Source organism: Tribolium madens, unplaced genomic scaffold (assembly GCF_015345945.1).
Source record: "Tribolium madens isolate multiple individuals breed KSU strain unplaced genomic scaffold, Tmad_KSU_1.1 Scaffold_19;HRSCAF=116;Tcas5.2_LG9, whole genome shotgun sequence".
In the NCBI taxonomy this organism is placed as follows: domain Eukaryota; kingdom Metazoa; phylum Arthropoda; class Insecta; order Coleoptera; family Tenebrionidae; genus Tribolium; species Tribolium madens.
Window position 1 is genome coordinate 6,435,206 of NW_025400983.1, and position 27,348 is coordinate 6,462,553.

The 27,348-nt window shown below is 33.0% G+C and overlaps 3 protein-coding genes and 1 non-coding gene across 14 annotated transcripts in view; 3 read left to right on the forward strand and 1 right to left on the reverse strand.

Annotated features, from left to right (window-relative positions):
• Positions 1-975: 975 nt before the first annotated feature.
• On the forward strand, positions 976-5,182 carry LOC123009411 (protein white). 2 transcript variants are annotated; one of them, XM_044405709.1, is made up of 11 exons: positions 976-1,121; positions 1,246-1,315; positions 1,368-1,599; positions 1,646-2,294; positions 2,342-2,510; positions 2,557-2,718; positions 2,770-2,901; positions 4,381-4,609; positions 4,664-4,769; positions 4,816-4,987; positions 5,036-5,182. In XM_044405709.1, exons 1-11 carry the CDS (start codon positions 1,105-1,107, stop codon positions 5,135-5,137), a joined length of 2,040 nt encoding a protein of 679 aa, XP_044261644.1. In that variant the 5' UTR covers positions 976-1,104; the 3' UTR covers positions 5,138-5,182. The 2 variants fall into 2 exon arrangements, with proteins under 2 accessions (XP_044261644.1, XP_044261652.1); XM_044405717.1 differs by having other exon boundaries at positions 1,030-1,121; positions 1,181-1,315.
• Positions 5,183-5,308: 126 nt separating this feature from the next.
• Positions 5,309-11,947, forward strand: LOC123011955 (protein scarlet). Of its 3 annotated transcripts, XM_044409697.1 has the most exons (13): positions 5,309-5,475; positions 7,616-7,784; positions 7,833-7,881; positions 7,941-8,298; positions 8,344-8,582; positions 8,631-8,823; positions 8,867-8,895; positions 8,946-9,051; positions 9,101-9,328; positions 11,150-11,285; positions 11,460-11,565; positions 11,614-11,714; positions 11,766-11,947. In XM_044409697.1, the coding sequence occupies exons 1-13, from the start codon at positions 5,407-5,409 to the stop codon at positions 11,939-11,941; spliced, it is 1,959 nt and encodes a 652-aa protein (XP_044265632.1). In that variant the 5' UTR covers positions 5,309-5,406; the 3' UTR covers positions 11,942-11,947. The 3 variants fall into 3 exon arrangements, 2 of the variants coding, with proteins under 2 accessions (XP_044265632.1, XP_044265625.1); XR_006413178.1 differs by lacking the exon at positions 11,766-11,947 and having other exon boundaries at positions 11,444-11,565; positions 11,614-11,655; XM_044409690.1 differs by having other exon boundaries at positions 11,150-11,565.
• Trnan-guu lies at positions 10,815-10,888 on the reverse strand. Its single transcript has one exon. It is a non-coding gene; the product is annotated as a tRNA-Asn (tRNA).
• A 465-nt stretch (positions 11,948-12,412) lies between the features above and the next one.
• LOC123016086 (calmodulin-binding transcription activator 2) overlaps positions 12,413-27,348 on the forward strand; it is a 120,252-nt gene continuing 105,316 nt past the window's right edge. For all 8 annotated transcript variants that reach the window (XM_044416309.1, XM_044416305.1, XM_044416311.1 and 5 more), the window contains exon 1: positions 12,413-12,629. The gene's annotated coding sequence lies outside the window, so the exon portion shown is untranslated. The remainder of the gene's footprint in view (positions 12,630-27,348) is intronic.

The following is a 27,348-nucleotide window of genomic DNA, read 5'->3' on the forward strand; positions in this document are numbered from 1 at the left end:
CTTGAAAAAAATTTATCTTTCAAAAAATTTTGATATTTATTTTTTGACATTTGACTTTTTTATATCTATTTAATGATACTGATAATCTTGTATATGTTTTTTTATAATTATTTAGAAAAGGTACAAAAATTTTGCCAATAAAAGACACATATAACATTAAACAGAGTTACAATTTAGGATATAGTTTCTTTGTTTTTTCTTCTAATAGCCTGTAGCAAAAAAAATGGAAAATTATTTTTCCAATAGAAATAAATAGTCAAAATTCAAAATTTTAACTCTCATAACTTCGAAATTTTTATAGATAGATTTTTTTAAACATTTTTCTTTTCTAGGGCACTGTTCGATGACACAGTGTCACGGAGGTGCGCGACTTTCCGGAGAGCCTATATATTTTTTAATGTGAAGGCTAAAATAAATGTTGTGGAAGTGCATGTGGATTTATAAAAAAATCTCTCTTTTTTAAATTAGACTTGTAACATGTTTAGATATCAAAACCTAAAATCTATCAAGAATATATAATTCAGTGGGTCTAAAATCCCAACTTTAGATTTATTTAGACCCTTGGACCCTTGGACTATTGATCCAAATATGATTCCAAAGATTTCACATAACGCAGATCTACAATATCTAATTATTTATATCTAGAAGAATGAATTTCTAGAAAAATGTTGATTTTCGCATGTTGCTTTAAAAATGTTTTACAAGTCTAAAAAATCTAGATTCTAAGTAAAAAAAAAACATTTACATTTTAAAAATTTTGACGAATTAAAAAAAATATATAACGCAAACATGTCGATTGATCTTCAAATAAAAAGTGTTTTATTTTAATGTTTCTTATACATATTTCGATTTTTTCTTCAATCACATAGGGTGTAAAATTTCATGGAAAATTTGATAGATTTTTTCTCTAAATCATTGAAAGAAGATGTGAAGTTGGTAGCGATCTGGTGTGTCGTTTTGTAGTGAAGCAAAAGAGATTATCAGTTTTCTAACTGACTTACAGCTCCAATATCGAATAAAATCTTTAGAGGGGGTTGAAACGCTTCAACCGTAAATAAGAGGCTTTGCAGTGGGGAAGACATATGATATGATCAATGGACTACAATGTATCAATTTTCAAGGTATTTCACAATTCAGACAACGTCGACAGTTAGCCTAAGTAAATAATCATTGTTTCAAGTTTATTTACATACAAGAGATAAATTCTTATGTGTACTACTTTTAAAATTTGTGTTATGGTAATAGTGTCAGTGTAAAAATGGAAAATGAAACCCAATCACTTTTATCCGGAGTTGTATCACAAATAAACGGAAATGTAAGACTCATTTTACTGTTCACAACTGTTTTTTGAAGCACTCGTTTTTCAGAGTGGCGATAGCACCAATTCGGCTACATCAATCGACTTATCAACGTTCAGAGTACCAACATATGGGACAACCACTCACCCGACAAGCAAATTAGTACCACCAGATGAGCGAATTACATACAGCTGGAGCGAAATTAATGCCTTCGCTAATGTTTCGCCATCAAAAACCAAATTTTTAAATTTTATAAAACGTAGAGATTCCCCAGTTCAGAAAAAACACATTTTAAAAAATGGTATCTAGAAATTTTCGCAATTCCAGTTGATTTCACATTTTTTCAGTGTTTGGGGTGGCTTACCCGGGCGAGCTTTTAGCAATCCTTGGATCCAGCGGTGCCGGCAAAACGACCCTACTCAACACTCTAACCTTTCACACGACCTCGAATTTGACCGTTTCCGGACTCCGGTGTGTAAACGGAACTCCGGTATCATCGAAAACTCTGGCCAGTCAATCGGCTTATGTCCAACAAGATGATTTATTTATCGGTACTTTGACAGTTAGAGAGCATTTAATTTTTCAAGCTTTGCTTCGAATGGATCGTGACATTTCCTATAATCAAAGAATGGCCCGAGTCGAGGAAGTTATTTCGGATTTGGCCTTGACAAAGTGTCAAAATACCCAGATCGGAATTTTGGGCCGGATTAAGGGGATTTCAGGTGGTGAAAAGAAACGTCTCTCTTTTGCAGCTGAAGTTTTGACAAACCCGAAACTAATGTTTTGCGATGAGCCCACTTCCGGGTTGGATTCCTTCATGGCACTCACCGTCATGCAAGTCCTTAAAGAAATGGCAATGACCGGAAAAACTGTCATTTGTACAATTCATCAGCCCTCGAGTGAGGTGTATTCCATGTTTGATAAGTTGTTGTTAATGTCAGAGGGACGAACAGCGTTTTTGGGAAGCCCGGAAGAGGCCGAGACATTTTTCCGGGAGTCAGTAATTTGAAATTTCACTTCAATCTGGTTATTATAAATTTTAGAATTGAGGCCCCGTGTCCAAAAAATTACAATCCTGCCGATTACTTCATCCAACTTTTAGCCATAGTCCCCGAAAAGGAAGAGTCGAGTCGACAAGCAGTTAACTTAATTTGTGACAAATTCGAACGATCAAATATCGGGGTTAAAATCGCACTCGAGGCTGCAACTGCTGTAAAATCCCGGTGATTGCAAAAAAGTCAATAATTTAGTTTTTCAGGAGAGAGAAGGGGGTTATTACGATATTTGGATAAATGGTGAGAGTTTCAAGAGCCCGTATAAAGCCTCGTGTTGGGCCCAATTCAAGGCTGTTTTGTGGCGGTCCCTTTTGGCGGTTTTTAAAGAACCGCTTCTAATTAAAGTCCGATTACTTCAAACTCTTGTAAGAGGTATTTTGGTCACAAATTTAGCATTATGACTTTTGTGTTATCAGATAATTTCGCTCGTTATTGGGGCGATTTATTTTGGGCAAGTTTTGAACCAGGATGGTGTAATGAACATAAATGGAGTGCTTTTCGTGTTTCTCACAAATATGACTTTCCAAAACGTTTTTGCCGTTATCAATGTAAGTTTTTCCAAAACAAATGTTCAAAACTATGAGGAAACAGTCAAAATTATTTTGAACAACTTTGCTACTTTAAAATCAACTTGACAAGATTTTATCAAATTCAAATATCACACTTTCATGGTCAAGCCGCTTTAAATTTAAGTTAGCAACAAAGAATGATTGTAGGTCGAAAATATAAATTTTTCACTTACTTTTAGAGAATTCAAACAAAGCAGAAAAACTATGTACTATGTGTTTAACATCCGTTATGATTTTTTTTTAAATTAAAAAGAAAAATACAAAAATTGAATATTCTGAAATCACACAAAATATAATTTTTTCAGTTCTGTAAGGAAAAATCAATATTTCGTACAGTATTTATCTCAAACTTAAAAACGTCAAAGCGTTAAAATGTTTAGTACATGGGTCGATTACAAACGTTTTTAAATAGTATTTTGATAATTAAAATGACATTTTTTCTTGAAAAAATTTTGTACAACTTATGTAGATACCCAAAAAAATCTGAAGTTGAGTTTTCCTTACTTAATAGTATATTACAATAAAAGTGGAAAATATGTCATAACGCCGAGAGCTCAAAGAGGCGCACTTGATCGATTTACATATTACCGTAATTTTTCAAACTCGACCCAACAACGGCGTTTTATGTACTTTGATTCTTTATGAACTCTAGAAAAGTAAAAAATGTTATCTGATTCAATTCTTCAGTTGTAGATTTTTTAATTTTATTATAAAATTTTGGTCGATTTTTTAAACTATTGCGATGTTTTCTCGTCGCCTAACCACTCTTTGAAACATTTTACTTAGGTTTGCTAAAAACATTAACCAATTTGGATGTCCTCTACCAGAAATTTACAAAATAAAACCCGAAGTTTTGCACCTTGAGTCCTTGGTCAAAATGGTGTGTACAGCCGAATTTCTGGGTTAATTAAAAAAAAAAAAAATACACTTTTTTGTTACGACCTCATATCTGTTTCTCTACATTATTATGTTACCTACTTTATTTCAAAATCATTGATCATATATTGATCATTAATTCATTTGATCGTATGGTAGGATGGTCTAGTATTAGATACTCAATTTTATTTAATGTTTAAAGTTTAACTTAATAACATTAACGTATTTCTATGTTTTATTTTCACCCAAGGATGACCACCTTATGTCGTGATGAAAATAAAAGTTTGGCGTTTTGGGAAAGAAACAGAGTTTTCATATTTTTGTGAATTTAAACAGTTATAAACCGCGATATATTTTTTTACAGCAGTGATGCGACTTTTGTGTCAAAGTCGGTCAATGCTATTATGTAAAGTAAATAACTAAACCTCATTGTGAATAAAAAAGATATCTTGTAGTTGACACTTGGATAAAAAGCTTAGAGTTGATCTAATTAAATTTTTTGTTGTTCGATAGAAAAATTATTTTAAAGCGTCTGTTTCTTCATTTTTGGCTCTGAAACACCTCCTTATGCGAAAAAAATAGGTATTTAGTGGCGAGCTTCCCGTCTTCCTCCACGAGCACCGCAACGGCATGTACCGTCCCAGTATTTATTTCATCAGTAAAACTCTCGCCGAATCTCCAATTTTTATAATAATCCCCGTCATTTTAACATCCGTTTGTTATTTCATGATCGGATTAAACTCGCAAGGCTTCCGATTTTACATCGCTTGTGGCATTATGATCCTGGTTGCAAACGTTGCGATCAGTTTTGGTAAAGCAAAAAATCGATCCAATGACTCATTTCCTGTAAATATCAATTTTTCAGGATATCTGATATCCTGCGTTTCCCGTAGCGTTTCTATGGCTCTGTCAATCGGACCTCCTTTAGTTATTCCGTTTTTGCTGTTTGGGGGCTTCTTTCTTAACGTCAGGTACTTGCAACTCTAATAGTTACACAAATCTAATTTGGGGTTTTAGCTCGATTCCGGTTTATTTTAAATGGTTGTCGTATCTGTCGTGGTTTCGATATGGAAATGGGGCGCTGATGATCAACCAGTGGGAAAATGTGACCAATATTCAGTGCCCAAATGCGGATTTACCCTGCCCCAAGGATGGGCATGTTATTTTGGAGATTTTTCATTTTTCAGAGGTTCAAAATTAAAATGTGAAAAAACACAAATTTGCACTTTTATTTTAGGCCGACTTCGTAATGGATGTGGTGATGTTGGCGGTCCTCATCATCGGATTTCGACTAGTGGCGTTTCTTGCGTTGATAGTTAAGACTTATCGGTTCAAATAATTCTACTGTACTATTTTTAATTAATAAAATTGTGAGAGAATTTAATCTGGTGTTATTAACGCTTTGATAAATCTAGATCGATCGCTGAAAAAATACCTAGGGGTGGGGGAACCGGTGTAAAATTACCTAGGGCTCATACCGACTTAATAATTCAGAAGCACTATACAAATAATAGTCAAGTGTTTCACTGTTTGCTTCTAGTAAATATTTAGACACTTTTATTACAATTACTAAATGTCTAGGAGCGATAGTGTAATTAGTGGTTTGGGATGGCTTCGGACGAAGAAGGCACACAATTATCTCCCCTGAATACGAGTTGGAGAAATTTCGGAACTAATGTAAGTATTAAAATGAAATTTTCGTTAATAAACATCAGCAAAATTAATTTTATTTGAGAATAGGAGATAAGTAAATATTTGTCTAATTGTGTTGTTGCTGATGTTTAATTACAAACTCCAATTTCAACACTACGAAAGTAAATTACCGCGTTACGATTCACAAATTAATTATTATTGTTAGATAATTGCTCCGGAAATATTTAATTATGGATGTAGAATTATTATTCTAATCATCGCAAGCAAATTTGTACTCATAAATAAACACAACACCGATTATACAGCAATGTTGAACAATGTAGATTTTTTTTAAAACATAAAACTAATAAAAATGACAAACTAATTATTATTACATTCAACCGGTCCGTCGAACGTTTTATGAATTTTCTGGGTTTTTTAGACCCAGAGGAGTCATTTGGCTCGATTTTGTCAACTTTTTCTTCATCAACATTTTATTTTTCGAAACTAGGTTTTACGAAAAAAGTAACTAATTTGCAAACTATTCTATCGAATTGTAAAAACTCGAGTTACAATTTTGGTTACAGCTCAAAACCACTGATTTTAGGTTAAAAAGATGTTTGATTCAGTTTCTCGGGCAAATTTTCTTAAGAAATAGTTTATTTCCGGATATCGCACAGGACTTACTAAAAAGCCCTGAAATATCGAGCAATAACCCGAAAATGATTTGTTTTAGCACAGTTTAAAGAGTAGAGTCTCGTTAATCCAGACTTGATGGGACCGGAGCCTATCCGGATCAACGAAAGTCCGGATTACAAAATAAGCTTTAAAATGTGTGCAAACCAAGTTTTACGGGGATAGCACTCTTAAAATTAATTTTTTGAGCATAAAAATAAATGATTATAGTTGTAGTTTTGAAACTGAACTGATGATAATTATTATCATTTGTCTAAAATTTGACCCACAATTTGATTTAGGATAAAAAACAACATTTTGTCATTTAAATTTCAAGTTTATTTTTAGACATACATAATGTGTACATGAATTTAATTATTTTAATTAAAAATTGTAAAAACAATACAATATTGGTAAAAATTCAGAGTTGACCAAAGGTCTATTGATGCATGAACAGTACTGATTAAAACTACTCGTCAAGACTCGGAGTTAATTAGAGTTACAATTTTGGTTACAGAACAAAACCATTGATTTTAGATTAAAAAAGGTGCTTGATTCAGTTTCTCGTGTAAATTTTCTTAAGAAATAGTTTATTTCCGGATTTTGCATATAAATCCGGATCAGCGATAGTCCGGATTAAACGTTATGAGTTTATGAGCTTTAAAATGTGTGCAAACCAAGTTTTACACGGATGAAACTATTAAAATTAATTTTTTGAACATAAAAATAAATAATTATAATAAATTAGTTTTAAAACTGAACTGATAATAATAATATTATCATTTGCTAGAAGCTTGAATCACAATTTAATCTAGGACAAAAAACAACATATTGTGATTGAAATTTCAAGTTTATTTTTTATACATACGTAATGTGTAGGTACATAAAAGTAATTCTTTTAATTAAAAATTGTGAAATCAATAAACGACATATTTCAATTTTCTAGCCATATTTTTTTTTGAATTCCGTCCGTTTTGTCCGGATTAAGATGATTTGTAAAAAAAATTGACAATTTTGTCGAGCAGTTTGCGACTTTAGTGTAGCCGTAATCATTATTTAAAAAGCTTTTTTTAAATTTTAAACACATTTTTGCAACTGTTGATTTTAAAACAAAAATAACAAAATCTTCGAAATCTGCAGAAGTGTAGACAAACTTTCATTGCATATTGGTAAAAATGCAGAGTTGACTAAAGGTTCATTGATGCATGAACAGTTTTGATTGAAACTACTGTAAAAAAATCTTCTCTGAATTGACGATGGAAATACCTAAAAATCAACAAATCTTCCTTAAAACGGAATACATGTGACGTATGTATCAGTTAAAGCATTTATAATACAATTTAGTTGTAGTTTAATTTTTTATTTTGTCGGTTGGTACAGAACCTTGTTTATACTAGCAAAATCAGTGCAACCGCAACGACACTCGATCCAATGCATTAAAATTAATATCAAATATCCTATGAGAAGCAAAAATGCCTTATAAATAGCACCACTGCATATTTTCACCCAGGAAAGTTCCGGAATTTTCGGCGAAAGCGACCAATACACCCGAAAAATCCGGACTTATAGCCAGTGGTCCCCGATGGAGGAAGGAGTAACTCTCGCCTGGAACGACGTGTCCGTCTATATCCAAACCAAGAAAAAGGGTAAAACCACATGCAAACGAATCATCAACGGAGGTAAACTTGACTAGAAAATTTTGGCCTTTAAATTTTGATTTGTTCCAGTTACCGGCGCCGTAAAAGCGGGAAGTTTAGTAGCTTTGATGGGGGCGAGGTAAAAGTTTAATATTTTCATCTTCTTGTTGCGACATTTAGAAATTAACTCGGTTTTAGTGGCGCTGGGAAAAGTACGCTAATGTCCACTTTAGCCTACAGAAACGCCAGTGGTGCGTGTGTTGAGGGGGATATTTTAATTAACGGGCGGCCTATTGGCGACTATATGAAATATATAAGTGGGTTTATGCACCAAGAGGACATTTTCATCGGCTCTTTGACTGTCTTGGAACACATGAATATCATGGCAAGGCTCAAACTTGACCGCAAGACGACTCAACAAGAGCGAAATTCGAAGATTTATGAAATTTTGAAAAGTCTTGGACTTACTAAGTGTCTCAATACGAGGATTGGGATTAATGGGGAGAGCAAAGTCTTGTCAGGGGGCGAGAAAAAACGACTCGCTTTTGCGACAGAAGTATAGAAAAAAATTAAAAAACCAAAAACTGAAAAATATTTTTAGCTCCTAACAGACCCCCCAATCTTATTCTGCGATGAACCCACGACCGGTCTCGACTCATACTCAGCCCAAAAAATCATAACAATGATGAACACGATGGCGTGTAGTGGAAAAACAATTCTTTGCACAATCCACCAGCCATCATCGGACATTTTTGCAATATTTAGTCAATTAATTTTGATGGCTGATGGTCGAATTGCGTTCATGGGGAGTGCAGCATCGGCACTGGATTTTTTCGAAAAGTAGTCGTGTCATTTTCTGGGTTTTTTCATCACAAACTATTTTTGCAGGGCCGGTTACAGGTGTCCTACGTCGTACAACCCAGCCGATTTCTTCATCAAAACACTGGCAACAACGCCTGGTTATGAGGAAAATAGTAGACAGTGTATAAAGAGAATTTGTGATTATTTCGTCGTCAGTGATTACAACAAAGAGGTGAACGTTGTTGTTCAGTATGAATTTCACATGGGGAGAGCAGTGGAGGTAAAGACGGGCTTTTAATTATTTGAATAACAAATTCTTGCAGAGCAAAATTTACAAGCTTAGGACCAATTTGTGAGTAAGATTTTGATTTGTAAAGTGACAAAATAATATAGAAGTTTCAGTAATGAGTTGTTTTTCTGGCAAAAATTGTACTGGTTGACTTATCGATGGTTTCTGGATTTGTGGAGGGACCCGACTCTTCAAGCAACGAAAATATCGGAAAAAATTGTACAAATTGAAGTTTTTTGATACTTTTTTTTATTAAATTGTTTTGTAGGTTATTGGAATTATGATCGGTTTGTGTTATTTGGGCACAGATTTTACAACACAGATTGGGGTACAAAATGTCCAAGGAATTATTTTCTTATTGGTTTCAGAAAATACGTTCACACCGATGTATTCCATTTTGGATGAGTTTCCACAGAAATACCCCCTGTTTTTGAGGGAGTATAATTCAGGGTTGTACTCAGCGTTTTTGTATTTCTTATCGCGAATTCTCTCAATGGTAATTTTTCAAAGACTTTTTATAAAAATAATGAGTGTTATTGAAAGAGAAATTTTCTTTATTCTATTTTTTAACGAAGCTGTTAATTTTATATTTATATTGTAACTGTATATTTATACAGTTGTGATACTGGTAAGGCAAGCTTTTGCTCCACTCTTCGAGAACTTTTTTCTGCAACTTTGCGCTGCACTTTTCACTTTGCAAAGTCTGAAAAGTATAATTTATTGTATCGTGCGATCAAAAAAATTAATAAATAATAGTAGGCGATAATTAAAATCCTTCAGATGGCAATCCTGATTTTTGACACCAAATGTCAGTAGAAACTTTAACAAGATTGCGTTTTATTCATTTTGAGTGAAATAATGTTCACTTTAGAGCGTTAAATGTTTACTGTTGCAAGTTATTACAAAAATGCTGTACAAGACGATAACGGTGAATGGTCATTTTCATTTTCAGTTTGTGTGGAAAATTTTTGGCCCAGATTCCCAGCCAATGTGTTGCCAACTGTAGAATTTCATCGACACCTACTCTAATTTTTTTTATGGCACGGTTGTTTCTCTAGAATTTTCAAAAATTCTCAAAATGGTTTGTAGTTTTTGCAAATAATTTGGAACCATAATTAAATTTAAAATAGTAGTAACTAACGTGAGAAGTACAAAATGCAAAGTTGTTGGTGGAATTGGGCCCAGATTTATTTTTTTTTGTAATTTTGTAATTATTAACATAAAATAGTAAATCTTATCACAATTACAACAGATCGCAAACTGAATAATTTCTACAAAAAAATGAGATTTTAATCTTAATGTTTTAATTTTGAGATCTTTGTTTTCTAAGAACTTAAATGTATTAAATTTTTTGTATTTTATTTATTGCCTATTTACAAAATACGGTAAAATTTGTAGATCATGATGAGATAATATTTTTTTTAATCAAATAATAAATTTGTAACTTGAATCTTAATTTTTAACTCAATTTTGAGCACAAGACGTTGTTGCTAATATTATTGTTAAGATTGTGAGATTAAAAATTTTAAAATTAAGAATTTTTTCTACATATAAGAGCTGTCTTTTTATTTATTATTGTTTTATTAATTCCTCATAAATTACTTTGGCCATTATTGTGACTAATTTGTTAGACATAGATTTAGAAACTGTATTAATTAAGAAATAGATTTTTATTACAGAAATGTTTGAACAAATCATCTTCTATTGCCATCATGTTATTCGACTGATCCGAATTAAATTAACCATAAAGTGGCAGGAGTTTGAGGGTTTTGGTTAGCGATGTCACGAATAGTGGATTCGATTGGAACCCGCGTTCTTTTATTAGAACGTTAAATTTCTTATTCAAATTAGATTCAACATTTAACCATAGTCGGGTTATAAAACGTCGATTTCGTTTGAAAAATGTCCCTACTACACTATATATTAAAACAATTTGATAAAGATAAGTTAATAAATAATATATAATTTGTTGGAAAAAAAAACGCCCCCGGGTGGGCTCGAACCACCAACCTTTCGGTTAACAGCCGAACGCGCTAGCCGATTGCGCCACGGAGGCGATGTTCATATTTTTTTTATCATCACACTTACACCTCAGTATTTACAAATTGTAAAATTAGGTTGTTTCCGCCCATATTGATTGGATAATTAAATTAATCAGCCAACAAACATTCGCCTGCTGTTATCTAATTATTTAAAAACCGAAATGTGAATTATATTCAATTGTGCTCGTATTAGGGCCATTAATATGTTTCATTGTGACTATGCATTATAATTTGATTTCAGCACTTGTATGTCATCAGAAATAATTCTGTTTCAGCTGCCGGGTTTAATAATCGAGCCGATTTTGTTCGTGATTATCGTCTATTGGCTTTCGGGCCTCCGTGCCTCCGCTTATGCCTTCCTAATGACAACTTTGGCGGGCATTCTTACCTTGAATTCGGCCGCTGCGTGCGGTAAGTCGTTCAAAAGCCGTGATTTGGCACGATTTTTCACGTTAAAATTTAAATACGGCCAAATTCGGGCTATTATTAGTGCTCTATTTGAATTACGGATTTATTCCCGGGATTTCCAGTTCACTGATTCATTTCGGTTTACTCTTTTAATATTAAAGATTCAAAACGTTCCAGGAATATTCTTTTCGAATGCGTTTGATTCCGTGCCTGCGGCTATGGCCTATTTGGTGCCTTTTGATTACGTGCTTATGCTAACATCGGGGGTTTTTGTTAAATTAAGGTAATCTTAATAAAAAAACAACATTATTCAACCAAAATGCGGTTTTAGCACTCTTCCACGAGTTTTTTCCTGGACCAAATATCTCTCCTGGTTGATGTATTCAACCGAATCCATTTCTATAATTCAATGGAACGGAATAAAAAATATCAGTGAGTTTCTTTTTTTCTACGTTTCAGTCAAAATATTTATATTTTTTTCAGCATGCGATATTTCCGACCAGGAAATCCCTTGCCTAACTTCAGACACTCAGGTCCTAGAGAAATACAGTTTTTCAGAAGATAATTTGTCACGTGATTTATGGAGCATGCTGTTTCTCTGTATCATATTTCACTGTTTAAGTTTCATCTGTTTGTGGCTTAAAATCAGGAAGAGATAATTTGAATAAAAAACTTACCAAAAATAGTATTGTTTCAATCGTTTGAAAGCTTTGAGCTGACCTCAGTCTAAAAATAGTGTACTAGGGATTACAATCAGATCAATGCTGCCCAAAGTAACCATATTCCGGGTTTATTTCTGGTTTTCGAAATAAAACTTTTAGAGGTTTGTTGAAATAAAAATAAATGGTCCTTTTTCTAGTCTCCATATGTCAATGTCAAATTTGAAATGAAATAGAAGAATTTAAATTCAGCCAATGGGGATCCAATCGTGAGCAGTGCAACCAATACAGGTATGTTAAAGTAACTAAATTATTTAATCAATCAGTGCATTTAATTAGTTTGATTAAATTTCTTTAAGTGGGAGTGAATTGGCGTGAATCCGGAGTAAATCTAATCATTTTTGAAATGAAAAATCCGGGATCAGGGCGCCTGTCTCAGGTGCGCGCGCACGTGTTCAGTCCGAACTGTCATGGAGCTCGTTTGACAGCACACAGTGTTTGTGTTTAAAAATATCGCGAAATTCGGAGATTTAATGATAACATGGCCATTACTTGTCCAAAAACCGGTGTGTGAGTGTTGTGCAAGTCGTTTCGGCAAAGATTTCTGTCAAAACATCGTCCACTTCACTCACTAAATCCAAAACAATTTACTGACCCCCTGAAATAGATTTACACCTGTGCCTGAAAAGTGAGTATTTTTTTTGAATTTTTTGCAGAATTTATGTGAATTTCCGGCATTGTCTCAGGTCTATTTCCGGCGGAGCGGCTCGTTAACTTTAATTGTCTTGATTTTTGTCGGGGGTAACGATTTTTCGGATCGATCCCTAAAGGGTTGCAGGAATTTCAGGATAAGGCAGGAACAAAGGGGCGAATTAGGCTCGAGTCGAGATTTCGAGGGTTACATTAAAAACCACTCCCACTTTATGTTTGCCACCGGGATTGTTGGCGGCTTATCAGCACTTGCCTAGATTCATTAATGATTTTCACGATTTATCGCCGGGTTATCAGATCGGCTTATGTTGGTGGAGTTTTTAATTTTTAATCGTATGAGATCAGAATTGAGTTCTCCCACGTAAAAAAGAGCAAATTTCCGGTTGATGGGACAAGGGAAAGAACAACACGTTTTTCTACTCTTCGAGCTTTTTTGCTCGTTGCTTCGATTTTTGTCGAGCTTATCACTTGAGGGAGGAAGTGACGTAAAGCACGAAATTATTAGCGGCTATTCGCGCCATTTTCTCGCACAAATAAAACGTCTTTGCATAATTTATAATATTAAAATTGCATGCGATCTATAAAATGTCTAAAGTATGCTGTGGTTTCTTTTTATGGGATCGGCAACACTGATAAACGCAACCTTAAGTTACATACATATTTAAAAATTAGGTTTTTTTACGACCTAATACCTAACCGAATTGGCCCTGTATGTTATTTAACAATATTTTTTAAAAGAATTATAAATTCAAAAAAAAATTGTAATTTTTCGCATATTTGTCATGATCAGAAAGGAACATTTCCACATCCACCACATCCATTATATCCTGGGATTCAGGAGTATGTTTAAAACTCTGAAATATTTACTTATGAACATTTTGGAATTTAGATTTTAGAATCTTGTTAATTGTCAAAGAGAACTAGTAACTGACATAATTAGTAGTTTAAACTGACCTTTAATAACTACCAACCGCATAGAACCAAATATAATTTCTGACCTAACTAACTAACATATAATTACAAATTTTGTTAATTGGGTATAGTATACTACATATTCAAATATTGCAAAAGGCTATGTCAAAGTGAAGCGATTGAATTAAACTTATGAAAAGTAGGGCAGTTATTATATGTAAATTATTATCTACAGACTGTTATTATTTTTGATAATGATAGGATTTCATAATTGTAAAAGTTTAAATTGTTTAATTATATGTCGTATCGAAACTGTAACAGACTTCTAGAGGCAGAAAAAAAAACAATTAATATTAAGTTATTAGATTTTATCGTCAAGTTGTCATATGTATTTTGAAGTTTGACAATTTCAATTGCAGATAATATTTAGGGTGCACTAATTGCGTAATAGTCGATTACCTGCGAGGTGGAAAATGTGTCATTACTCTGAGAGCTTGGATATAGAGGTCCATCTTTGAAATTGGATAGAGCCTGAGGGGTAATGATTTCTATCGAGGTTTTATGCTATTTTATTTAGAATAACATTTCTTTAATAATAAAATATTTGTTTTTCTGACAAAGTTGATGCATTGACATAGTTGCTATGCAAACAAATTGAGTTTTTAACATCTTCTGATGAGCTCGTAACTTTGATAATCCTTTATAAATTACTTCCCGATTATGAGATGTAATGATAATTTCTCGACACTTTCCTCTAGTTTAATGCATATAATTTTTTCTACGATCTAGCAAGAAGAACTAAAAACTAACTGCTATCACAGTTTTTCCATTAAATAAATCTAGCAGTATGTGTTTCCCTTTATATGGGGGAGGTAATTTTACCTCTCTGGGATGTAAATGGTCACTTTCCTTTCTGAAATTAGGTTGGAAAAACTTACTTTTTGTTAGAGTCGTGGGAAACATATGTTCTATACTATAGCTTAAATTAGGATCCAGATAAAGGTGTGATTGTATGTACGTATGATGAAATATAGAGTAGAAGTAAATTTTAGAAAGGTCAAAAAAATAGATTTTTCTTCTAAATTCTTTAATATAAAAAATTGGTGGCAAAGAATTATTTAGATAGCAAAACAGTTTTAATTTCTGTTTTTTAAACATTCGTTTTGCTTTGATATCGTTAAACTGTAAACGTTTTTAGGCTGAAGAAAAGATATTTAGCACAAAAATAGTGCTATTTAGTTACCAAAAAAGAAAGTACTTTTAAATATTTTCTTAGTTCAATCGATTGATGTTTTTGTGTGCATTTTTGGTTATTTTGAAGGTATTTTTTGGTGGTGTAGAAATGTAATTTGTGTGTATGGTCGTGTTTAAAATTTACGAGCATCGGAATTCGTCCTTTTATTGTTTGATCATGACCATCGGGCATTTATCTTTCGTTCAGCTTTGTTTTTGTTCGAAAATTGTCAATGTTGAAATTAGAATGCATAACTTCGATCACATTTCCCTGTTTGCAGTGGGTTTTTGATCGTTGCCTCTCAGGATCCGTTGAAAGGTACAATATTAATTATTAATTCACAAACAGACTCCGGTAACTGGAAAGTCTGGCAATTAGCCCTCACCCCGTGTATACAGGTACATTAAATAAATATCGTTCGATACACAAAATGTAAAAGGTTTTGTCGAATCATCGCCGCGGGGCCTTACTTCAACCATCATTTAACCCTAAAGATGAGCTATTTTTGTTTTCCAATTATTATCGAAAAAGAATCTTTTCCGGGGCTCTTGTAAATTGCTGAACTTATCAGATTTTGCGAAAGCGTGTTTCGTTTAACTCTCTCTCCAAAATTTAAGCTTAACGCTGTTAATCATTAATCAATATTTATTTCGTACCAACCGGAGGACCGGAACAATTTTCGCCAGTTTCGTTCTCTCTTTGCTTTTCGTCTACGCATTCTTATTTAGCAACGTCAGGACAGAAATAACCTCGGAGGAAATTCGAGCATAAAAACAACAAATTGCCTCAACTTCGTCCCAGTTTCGCTTTTCTTGCACTAACAGGAGTTCGGGTAGGTCCTAAACTGTAATAACGATTTTTTACGGATTTTGGCGAGGGTAATTTTGGGATACGGCTCGACCTTCTCGCAAGGGACTCTGATAAGGGATTAGAAATCGACAAAAAGTTGATAGCAACTTGTTTCAAAAATGAGTAAAACCTTATTTAATTCGATTAAACTGCACGACATGTAAAATGCTTTGTTGGTGTTTTGGAGTTAATACATTTTCTTCGATTTTTTCTTTAATGATTTATTTGAAAAGCTTGTTTTGGGTGTTGGTTTTGTTGACCGTCGCGTCGGCTTTGTAAATTGTTCAAAAGTAAAAATGCTCATTCTCTCGCCACTACTGTGTCAATAAACTTCGCGTGTTCTTTTTTTTTTAGATCAAACCCCTAGTAACTAGATACGTTTATTACGAAATAAGTCTGGGGTTTAGATTTTCGTTTTGAACGTTATTATATTTGCTTTCACGTGAATTGTTTGGTCTTTTGTGGGCAAATATTTGTATCATTTATGTCGCGTATTGATTTATCCACCTGTTCTAATTAAAGTGTAACCAGAAAATCCTCCCGAGTTAATTAAGGCCCAGTCGACGGACGTTTTTATTAATTAAAACCTTCTAATATACATTTTTTTTGCGATCTTCAAAGTTAATTAATGCAAAATGCCTAAATTTATGATAAATTACAGTAGCAGTTTTTTCGTCGTTGTTTTATTGTGAAGATTAATTGCCAGGGCTTGACGATTTTTAATTATGGTCGTAAAATTTTGAAACGGACGAGGTTTTGATTATCATAAATGAATTTTTTTTTCAGTTTTAACTAAAGCGGGATTTGATACCATCAGGTGCTTTCATTGTGTTTGCTAATTTAATTAAGATTTTCTCTCAGTGTGTGACGATCGGGTGTAAATGCACCCGGATTTATAGTTCTCGAACACGGAGAGGGTTCTAGTCAAATTAATTAGCTGTGTTAAGTAGGGCGGGCCATTAAAGACAATTCATATCTGGTATAGTATAGAGCTTGGTGGGATGCATCACTTTAAAATTAAGTTTTCGTGTTTGAAGCTTTCAAAATGACGTGATTTCAAACAGTTAAAGGCTAAATAGTTGTGGCTGGTTTCTAGAGAAGAAAAATTTTAGAGATACTTTTAGATGATTTAAGGGAAATTGCTTTGATTGTGAGTTAAGATTTTTAATATTTTTTGTTCTTATTGAAGTCAAAAAGTGATGTTTTAAAATTTTTTCCCCTCACTGTTCGAAAACCTAAACCGGTCCGATCATTACTTATGAGTAAGCAAGCACTCAGCAAGTGGATAAAACACATTTTTTATCACATGTAGTATAAATGGGAATACATAATGTCAGTCGCGATTTCTTTGAAAAAGTCGAATTAAAGAAAATAATTACATTCTGTTTTATTTTAAGACGATTAGATTGTATATTTTCTTCACTTAGTTGTTTTTCTCAGAGGTTTTCTACTTAGAAAACCGAATACGTAGTCTGTTCAGTATTCTTTTTTATACTTTTTGCTATTTGCAGATTTGTCAAATATTGTAATAAACCTCATTTACTCAAGTAACTTCTCTTTCAAGGACCGATAGAAAAAATGTGCAAAAATTTATCATACATAATCAAACGTAACAACTTTGTTCCACCGAAAACAAAAGTTTCCAACAACCCTCATCTATAAATACCTAACGACCGATCTTTTATCTAAAACTTATTATATTTTCGAAATTACTCTCCGAACTTCCTGAATATTTCACGCTTTAAGTCAAAACTTCGTGTGCATATACCTGCCATCGGCCATACGCGTTTTCCTCGATGTTTATAAAATAAATAGAGTTTTTCATTTGGAAGTGATTTAGTCGAGTCGTTCATCCGGACGAACTCTTCACGTCAAAAAATAATATCTCAATCATTTTCTTTTCTTGTCATGTGCTGATGTACCGGTTGCATCTCTATAAAAATCGATTATTCTTCTCGGAATCGAGAAGTTTGATGGAGAAATCAAGATGTAAATGGAATCATATGTGCGTAACTAATCTATAAATTGAAACGCGTTCGTGCGTCTGGCTATCGATGGCTTCCCATTCCGGGGCCGTCACGCGACCCACCACTCGTCCATCAAAGTCACACACCGGCCGCAGACCTCGTTACACCCCATAGGAGACAATCTCCGATTGCGTTTCGCACAAGTGCAGAATGTGGTATATTACGTACCAGTGCGGAAAACCGACCATTTTGACTTTAAAATCTCAAAATTGTTGTCTTTTTTTGTTGGCGAAAAATCGATACAAGCAACTTGTTCACAGGAAACACAAAATCCTGTCGAGTATTAACGCTGATGTGATACAAGTCTTGAACTTTAATAGCCTATTTATTGAATATTTCATAACGGCAATTTACATGGGTCCTTATAAATATTTTATTAGAGCTCTGTATCGACTTTGGTGCGTGCTTTTCATCCCGTTTAAGATCGGAATTTGAATTTTCACCACGCAATCTGTACGCGCGCACAAATTTACAATGAAATTCCGCGACATCATTCAAGGTTCGAGTTTTTATTTTGTTAAAAAAAATTAAAAAAAGGCCACGAGTTGTGTTCAACTTTACGAAAACATGTTATTTTTAAAGTAACATGTAATTTTCTTGTCGATAAATAATTTAAAATAAATAGTTGGCTATACTATCATTAAATCCGACAAAAACGATTTGAAATTGTGTGTCTGTTAATAAAACAAGGAATAATAAGAAAGTAATGATATTGATTCTATTTTTACTAGTAATAAGCATCTTCAAGTGGGTAAAAAGTAATCACTATATTCGTTTCGCCCAACAGATAATAGTACATTACAAGTGAGTTGGTAAATATGGCATTACCCCGAATGCTTATGTGTATACGAAGTGATCCAGAAAGACTGAGTCTGTTGGCAAGAGATTTGAAAGTATTTTTGTTAATAATTTGAACCACTGTAGCCGGATACGGTTTTGCTTGGCAAATACTTGACGTCACAAGATTGTTGAATTGTTCTTAATCAAAAGCGTACTCTAATGGTAAGGTTTAAAAATTATGGTCAGTCATTGTGGATCACTTTGTATATGGATAAAGTACAAGGGGTAATGCCATTACCACCGAGGTTTGAATGCGATTTTATTCACAATCACATTATTTTCAGTCAAAAATTTGAGTAAAATAAAATTCTAACAAAGTTAAGGTCCAAACGTGGTAGGTCATCCAAATTGCGTTTGATTTTTGACATTTCAGAAATGTCAAAGAAAATATTGAAATAATCTGTGAATCTGATTTAAAATCGTTGAAATGTAGCAGTGTAGTCTCCCAGAAGCAATTGATTACTAATTTAGAAAAATATTAGGTATGCGTAATTTGACAATTTAAATGAAAAAATTCCCAGTATTTTTGTAATCTTAACGTTGGCAGACTTGCATATTACTGCCCAAGAGAAGTAATATTATTACTCCTCATGAGATATAATGATGTTTCCCAACCTTTAAAAGGTTATGTTTTGGTTGATTGGCTGCTTCAAATTTTAAATTTCATTCATGCTACAGCGTAAAACAGACTTTGCGCAGAACATTCTGCGCAAGCTAGTCTGTCATCTTAGAATATACCGTGCGATCAAAAAAAAATAAATTAGAGTAGGCGGTGATTAAAGTCCTTCAGATGGYAATCTTGATTTTTGACATCAAATGTCAGCGGAAACTTTGACAAGTTTGAGTTTTATTCCTTTTGAGTGAAATAATGTTCACTTTAGAGCAGAAAATTTTTATTGCTGTACAAGAGGAAAACGGTGGATGGTCATTTTCACTTTCAGTTTGTGTGGAAAATTGCCAGCCCAGATTCCCAGCCAATGTGTTGCCAACTGTAGAATTTAATCGACGCCTACTCTAATTTATTATTTATTTGATCGCACGGTATTACTTTAACTGTTGGGCGAAACTAGTATAGTTTCGCTCTGTCGAAATAATGATTAGATTTTTTCTTGGCGCTAATATTCTGCATTGTAACTGTCGTAATAAATTAATAATTCAAATTACAATTTCAACAGAGCGCAATAAGAAGTTTTTTGTGGCAGGTTTATATTGATTTACGCTTTTTCGTATTTTATAAATTTGGACAGCTGTAATTCTGAAGTAAAGAACTTTCTTTAGATGTATTAGACAAAATATTTTTCTCTATGTTACATTACTTTGGTAAGAAAGCTTCTCCGATTTAGGTCTCCCAGTAAAAGGTATTATTGTACCAGTTAAGAGTTGTGAAAGTATAAATATCAGTAAATTTTTAATTTTGAAGCGATAGATTATTACGTTTTTTGTAGTTCGTCTGCTTTAGCTTAAGCTTTTTAAGTTAAATAATTATTTTCTAAATTGCATTTATGTTTTTTTTATTTGCTTAAATGAATGCATATAAAAATGGGTGCTGCATATACAAAGCGGGTCAAGGTTGCAAGATATACTTTATTTATTATTTTATCAATGACGTAAGAACGTTACTTTATAACGTTACTTGATAACGGTTTTTGAAAAGGATTTTCTCATTCCCTCATTTAACGATAATAATACGTAATATATAAAGATTAATTAAAAACGGTAAATAATATTAAAATGGATTTAATGAAATGTTGATTTTGTTAATTTTGAACAATAATTGATGAAAACAAGCAATAAGAGTTTCGTTAAAATCGTTTATGGGCCAAATCAATTAATCGAGCAAAAGTTTCAGTTTCTTTATTTTTATGTAGTAAGGTTAAATATCAATTAATATAATTTAGGTATACAGGTGAACCAAAAGTAGCGCACAAATTTCATAATTTTATGGGCCAATTTTTTAAATCATTTTTTTAAGCAGTTTGATTTTCTTTTTGTAAATAATACATTTTCATTATATTATTTATAACGTCAATGACTTTTAAGTAACGGCGTTATCAGTATTTTTTTTAATGGCAACCAACATTTTTTACTATTTTTGTTAATATTTTTTTTAAAAAAGATAGAAGAATGTACCTATTACCAAAAACAGTCAACAAAATTGTTGGTTGCAATTAAAAAAAATAATGCTGACGTCATTACTCAAAATCCAATGACGTCATTACTCAAAATCCAATGACGTCATAAATGTTACAATGTAGCATTTATTAAAATAAAATCGACTTGTTTAAGGAGTTTTTGAAATATGACCCAGAACAAAAATATGAATTTTGTGCGTAATTTTTGGTTTTCCTGTACATCTCTTAATTTTTTTTGACTTATTGTACTTTAATCTGCAGCTAGTTCGATCTTTATGTGGTTTGAAGGATTATAAATATTGGCTGACAGGTGTAGTATTATTAAAATTTGCTTTGGTTTGAAGTAACTAATTTATTTACGTGTAAACGGAATTTTTAATAAGTAAATTAGTTTTCGAAGTAAACAACGTATGGTGGACGTCAATATTTAGCATTTATCAATGGCTAATGGCTGTGATTACTAACATTTGTCTTCCATTAGAAGCAATATTTAACTCGATTAAAAGTCACAGTTTAAACCGTTCTATTATTATCGTAAAATGTGTTTGTTCTTGTGCTTATTGACAGAAGCTTTTCAATATCGGGAAAATTGACGAATCGCGAGAGACGATATGCATTCCATAACCGGATTAGAACATCTCGAAGTGCATCAAGATCTGGCTTTGTGAACTTGTAAGTGTTTGCTTCCATCTCATATATCTTGTTTCCACTTCACTCCGAAGATGCCAATTTATCAAAGGTGAATGCGTTCCAAGTCGGATTTTTTCCATCGTTAAAGTTTGCACCTGTTATTCGGTTTTTATCGATTGAGCGACACGTCGGAAACGAATCGTTTTTGTCTCCGAATTTATCGTCGTGTTGTGCTTTTATTTTTTCGCTCTTTTATGAAAGCGAAAAATCGCCCCTGCCGAGATTAGTTATTCAATCTTCATTATACAAATTCCGGCAACGTTATCATCATTTCTCCTTTGTCTTTGTCTCGGAGTTGGGCTTCCGAAATTTCCTCGGGACCGCACTTACCGAGCGAGAAGTTTTCTTATAAAAGTCGTGACTAGCGCGTGAGTAATACTTGTGCGTGCGGGCCGAGAGGGACGGAAAAACGGATTACCATCCGGCAGCAGATGACGTCGGGACGCTTCAGACGCTCCGACCGATAATGAAGGGATTGATGGAAGTAAGCCGAGAGAGATTAGATAGACATAACCATACACAATGACGGATCAAACGACTGACTCGCTAAAACCCAACGCCATGTATACTGATTATGGGAGATTCGGATCGTCAATTCATACGGAATGGCCTTAGTAAATCATTTAATGTTAATCACCGGTTAGGAACGATGAGCGTCAACAGTTTGCGCGATTAGGGACGAAGGAGTTAGCTGAAATTGCTGGATACTAAGCCAAACGGTTTACAGCGTGGACTAGTTAAACACCCAACAAACGAGCATTTTTTGAATGCTGAAATGAGTTATTTGCAAAACGGAGTCATGTAAATTGCTTTGTTAAATAGAATCTTTCTTAATTGAGTCATATTTTTTGAAAAACTTTTCACCACCAAATGGGCTGTGAAACATTTATTGAAAAATGAGTAGTATATTAAAAAAACCTAATTAGGCACCTATTTTTTTTTAAGAAAATAGAAAATAAATAGAAACTGTTTTAATAAAATTTTGATGTGTTTTTTTTGTATACTATACAGACTAGACCCCTGTTATTCAAAGTGTGGGTAGCGACCCTCTGGGGGGTCTCGAAGTCTCTATAAGGGTATCGCGGAGGGTAGCGAAGTGTCAGTAGACAAAAAAAGAACAAAATTAAAAAAAAAAAAGAAAATGTTAATCAAAAGACATTTATTGCAGGTTAATTAACAAAAGTAACAAAATTTTAAAACAATACCCATGAGTCACATTAATATGTACCTAGTTTACAAATAATAACTTGTTGAATATACCTTTAATCAAATTTTTATGTTTATTTACCTTTAACTAAACAAAAATAATTGTTAATTTTTTTTTATCACGTCACAGTTTTTTTTTTTTGTTACGAACGATAATTTTCCCGCTTTCTGCACAAATACCTCCGATTTCAAATTTATTTAAAATTCAATTGTTGCTGAATTATTGAAAAATTGTCACCATATAGGGCTAAATGGGTCTTAAAATACATTTAATTGACTCGCATTTGGACTTGTTTTCTAAAAACTTAGGCAGTATGAGTGACGAACAGGGCGTTGTGTTTTCATCAAAATCTGAAAGGTTTTCGAAGATTGACACAAAAGTTTTTGGGATGAAAATATGTTAGGAGATTACTGTTGGAATGTTATAAAGAAAACTGATCCAAAAAAGTAGAAAAAACAAAGTATAATAACTCATTTTTAATTTTTTGTTTGGCGATTTTTGTATTTTTGTTAATTACATATTTTTTAAACGTGACGAGCCAAATTTTCTTAATTAATTTTTTGAACTCATTGCCTCAAAATCTATAAAAAATTATAAACTAGTGATATTAATGTGTGCGTTTGTGCTACTGTCGTATCGGTTTTCCTTGGAGGCGTTTGAAGGAAAATAAATAAAAATGTTGTAGGGGTTTGGTATTTGTAATATAAGGTGTTCCGTTTTTATTGTTACAAATTTAAGCAGATGATAGAATATTCAATTTTAAGATAAAAGATTCCTATGAACATGTATCGAAAAATAATAAATAAGGGAGCTACATCCCCTGAAAGGGGTACATTTTTTAATGGATTTTTTCCAATATTTCACGAACCATTGGAAATAAAATTACAAAATTTGGTACAAGTGATAACCTTTATACACCTTAACGAATTCAAAGATAAAATGTCGACATTTTTACTCAGGGGCGACCTAAACTGGGTGGTTTAGGATAAAAATTCTCTAACCATGGCTGTTGGTTCTTGCCACTTTCAGCCACACAATTCTAAATTTTATAGTTTTTTACAAAAAATAGGTCTCTTGCGTTTTTTCGATACAACTTACCGTTTTTAAGTAATATCAGTTTACACATCTGTGTTACAAACCATAAAGAGGATAAAAGTTAAAAATTAAATTTGTCTTACCGTTTAAGACGCCTGTGATTATAAATTTTGACAACTAATCTTTGAATTCGTTCAGGTGTTTAAAGCTGTATCAAATTTTGTAATTTTATCTATTCTGCAATAGTGAAAAGATCCCATTACAAAACGCATCTCTTTCAGGAGGTGTAACTCACTTTGATACATGTTCATAGGAAACTTTTGTCTTAAGATTGAATATTCTATCACCTGTTTAAATTTGTAACAATTAAAACGGATCACCTTGTATAATGAAACACAGGTTAGGAACAGGTGAGGGGGTCGCGCCATGGAAAAGATTGAAAAACACTGGGATAGACCAAGAAGTTTATTTACCCAATTCCTGGAACTAATTTATTTTCAGTGTATAGTGTTTTTATTTGTTTATGATTTTTGTTTAAAAAATGTTGCGAAACAAAAAAAAGTACAATACATAACCTCAAAGACAAAAGCTTAATGTTATGAGTATAACTCTCTGTATATTGAATATCATTTAATCTTCGACGTTTGTTGAGTTGATTTTGAGCTAACAAATTTTGAACAGTCCTTTGCCTCTTGTATCTGACAAATGAAGTGATTTAATTTTAATAACTCTTATTTTTTTTTTTGAAGAAATAAATTGATTTTTGGTGAACTAATTGATTTTTGTGCAAAACTAAGATAATTTATCCCAGTTCGTTTCCATCTGCCCGAAATTTAAATTACTTTTTAGCTTTTAGTACCAATTTCGTCTTAAATGGCGTATGTTAAATTTGTTTTGTAATTAATTTAATTGCTTTGAAAAGGGTATCATCTTGAGTTATATTTCCGTTTTCGTCGTAATAGACGTCTTCAGGCGCGGAAATTAAATTGTACGTTTTAAGACAGGTGTTTTTTTCTGGATCTGAAACTTGAGGGAGCTTTGCTATAAGTTTCTAGTTTTTTTTTATTATTTAATGTGCGTTTAAATGGCGTGCGCTTAACTAGTTTGTGTTTATTGAGTTGCAATACCGTGGATGTCACGATAACAAGACATAATCATCGGGCCTGATTAATAGTGTTGCATTATGCGACCTCTGTGGAGTAGCGAAATACATCTCCTTGCTAAATGATTAATTAATGTATTACACTTTGCCTTAAACCGTCCCTGTAGACTTCCCGTCTGTCAGACATTGTGTACAAGAAATTTCGGGCCTTTGGAACATAAACGACTATCTTAATTACTGTGTATTTTTTTCATCGAAAATAATTCGATTCATCGCTGGTTTATGAAGGGCAAACAACGCGACGTGTGCATTATGTATATCGATGTTTGCGTGTAAAACCAACTGAAATATTTGATATAGCATGCGTCTAGCTGCGATCTATGAGTGTAACTGTAGGAATTGACAAGCGCCATTATTTGCACTGTTATAAATACCGGCTCATAATTTATAATATGCAAAATGCATATTGTTACGAACAGCGACAGATTCCACCTAAAAATTTAATTCTGATTCATTGGTGGATTTGACAATGCACGAATTTAATACAATTTAACGCTTTATTGGCTTTTCTTTCAAATCTTTTACGTCAGTTTCAGTTGGAGTTGAATTTTATGCAAGTCTGGTGTTTTTTGGGGGTCCCGCTTTAATTTATACAGTCATAAACTTGTTCTTAGTGTAATATTTTTAAAATTATTTTATTGACTGTTTTATTATTATTTATAGATAAAACTTCTTAGTTTTGGTTATTTTTTAAAATTTGGACATGTGGTATAGTATTCATTCTAACTGAAGATGCAAATATTGGTAAAAAAAATACCGTGTAATTTTTCTTCACCGAAGCAGTTAGCAGCAATCGTCGATTGGTTTTTGTGGTTATAATTCGAAAGGAAAATTTCGGATTTGCTCGGTATATGAGTGCCGAGTAAATTCCAATCGATGAAGGGAAAGCCGTTGGGGCAACGAATTCCGGTTTATATCCGGGTCCTGCCAGTAATTCACCAAAACTTGTTTACCCCGATATAAGGGGAAAAAATTACGACAAGAAAATGTTTTTTCTCCTTAAGTGCATACAGAGTTTTCGCAAATAGTTGCGTACAAATTAACCGGATTTATCGTTATTAACTTTAAAGAAAATTATTGTTAGCAGAAAAGAAGTGTGTACGTGTGGTGCTTTCGAGGGAAATAATGTGGAAGCCGATATTGAAACAATAAAAGACTGTGTGTGCTCTCCACGAGTAGGAAATGTATTTTCTGAGTCGGAAAGTTCGGCTACACAACGTAGCAGTTGTCGGAATACCAAGGGACACTACTCTATTGATTCTCAACGAACTAAAACGTCTCTTGTTTACCAATCGGATGAAACAAAGTTGTGCTCTCGCGTCGCAAATAGAAAAATACCACATCGAATGTTCTTCTCAAATCTTTTCGAATGGAAAGGTTGACGAAATGCCGGCTCCATCATTTGCATCCCACAACGAGATGTTTTTTTTATTCTCACCACTAAAGTTTTTTTATGATAATGGTGGAATATTAAAAATTTTATTCGGTAATTTTATTGGGACATCATAACCTTCCGAAAATAGAAAATTTTATGGATGTAAATATAAGAACAATGGCCATTTAAACAATCTTTTTTTATTATAAATAACACGACCGAGGGAAACAAATTAAAGGGGAGATTTGCATTTTCGCTTTTATTTTGTTTCGTTCCGGTGTCTTATTTTATATCAGGTTTGAAAGAAGGGACTTTTCGTCATAACTTTGCAACCGGAGCGGTTCTGAGCCACAAGAGACGCAGAATGGGACATGAAGGTAACCAAGATCTTCGCCGAGATGATCTTAAATGGAAAATCTTCTAGCATTTTTCATGGGTTTTATTTTCCGGATTATTAAATCAGGAAACGCGACACAAATATTTGATTAAACAGAGAAGTTTTTAAATATTTAAAACGGACAATAAATCTATTGATTGTTTATACAAAAGGTTTTAACATAAACTAGCAGACTAATTGAAAACACGCCAACTAAACATTAGAAATCTCTTAAGACTACATCCGATATACAAGGTGTTCAGAAGAAATGTTAAAAGTTTTAAGAGTTGATTTCTTAGGTCAAATAGGAAAAAATCAACATACGCGTCTTTAATTACCATTTTATTAAAATGATGCAAAGGATTTTCATCTTGTTAAGGTATTTTTGAAAAAACAAAAGAACTTTTTGGTCGCCATACTTAGAGGGCTTATGTCTATAGAAACTTATTTTGGAATTTTTAAACGTTTTTTTTTCGGACACTATAAGAAAAGTGACACATAGTTTTTTGTGTTTTCTAATCATTCTTCCCGCCCCCGAAATTATTCATTCATTATTTCAGTCAACACGAAACCCAGTCGGTAATTTGCAGCAATTATTTTTAATAATAGTTTGTTTGTTATTACACCGGTAGGAAAAGCGATTTTCGATACACTCGTCACTGTAATTCGTTGCGTGTTTGTAGCACCTGTATATTTCAGTAAACAAGTTTTCTTTTAGTACACCACGAAATTATTTATAACTGTCCCACATTTGTTTGGCATGCTGTGGATTAAATTGTCAATGACATCGTCAGGAATTTCATTCCGGGTAGTTTCAAATGTTTGATGTTCGAAATAGTTGTTCACGTGCCTAGCCG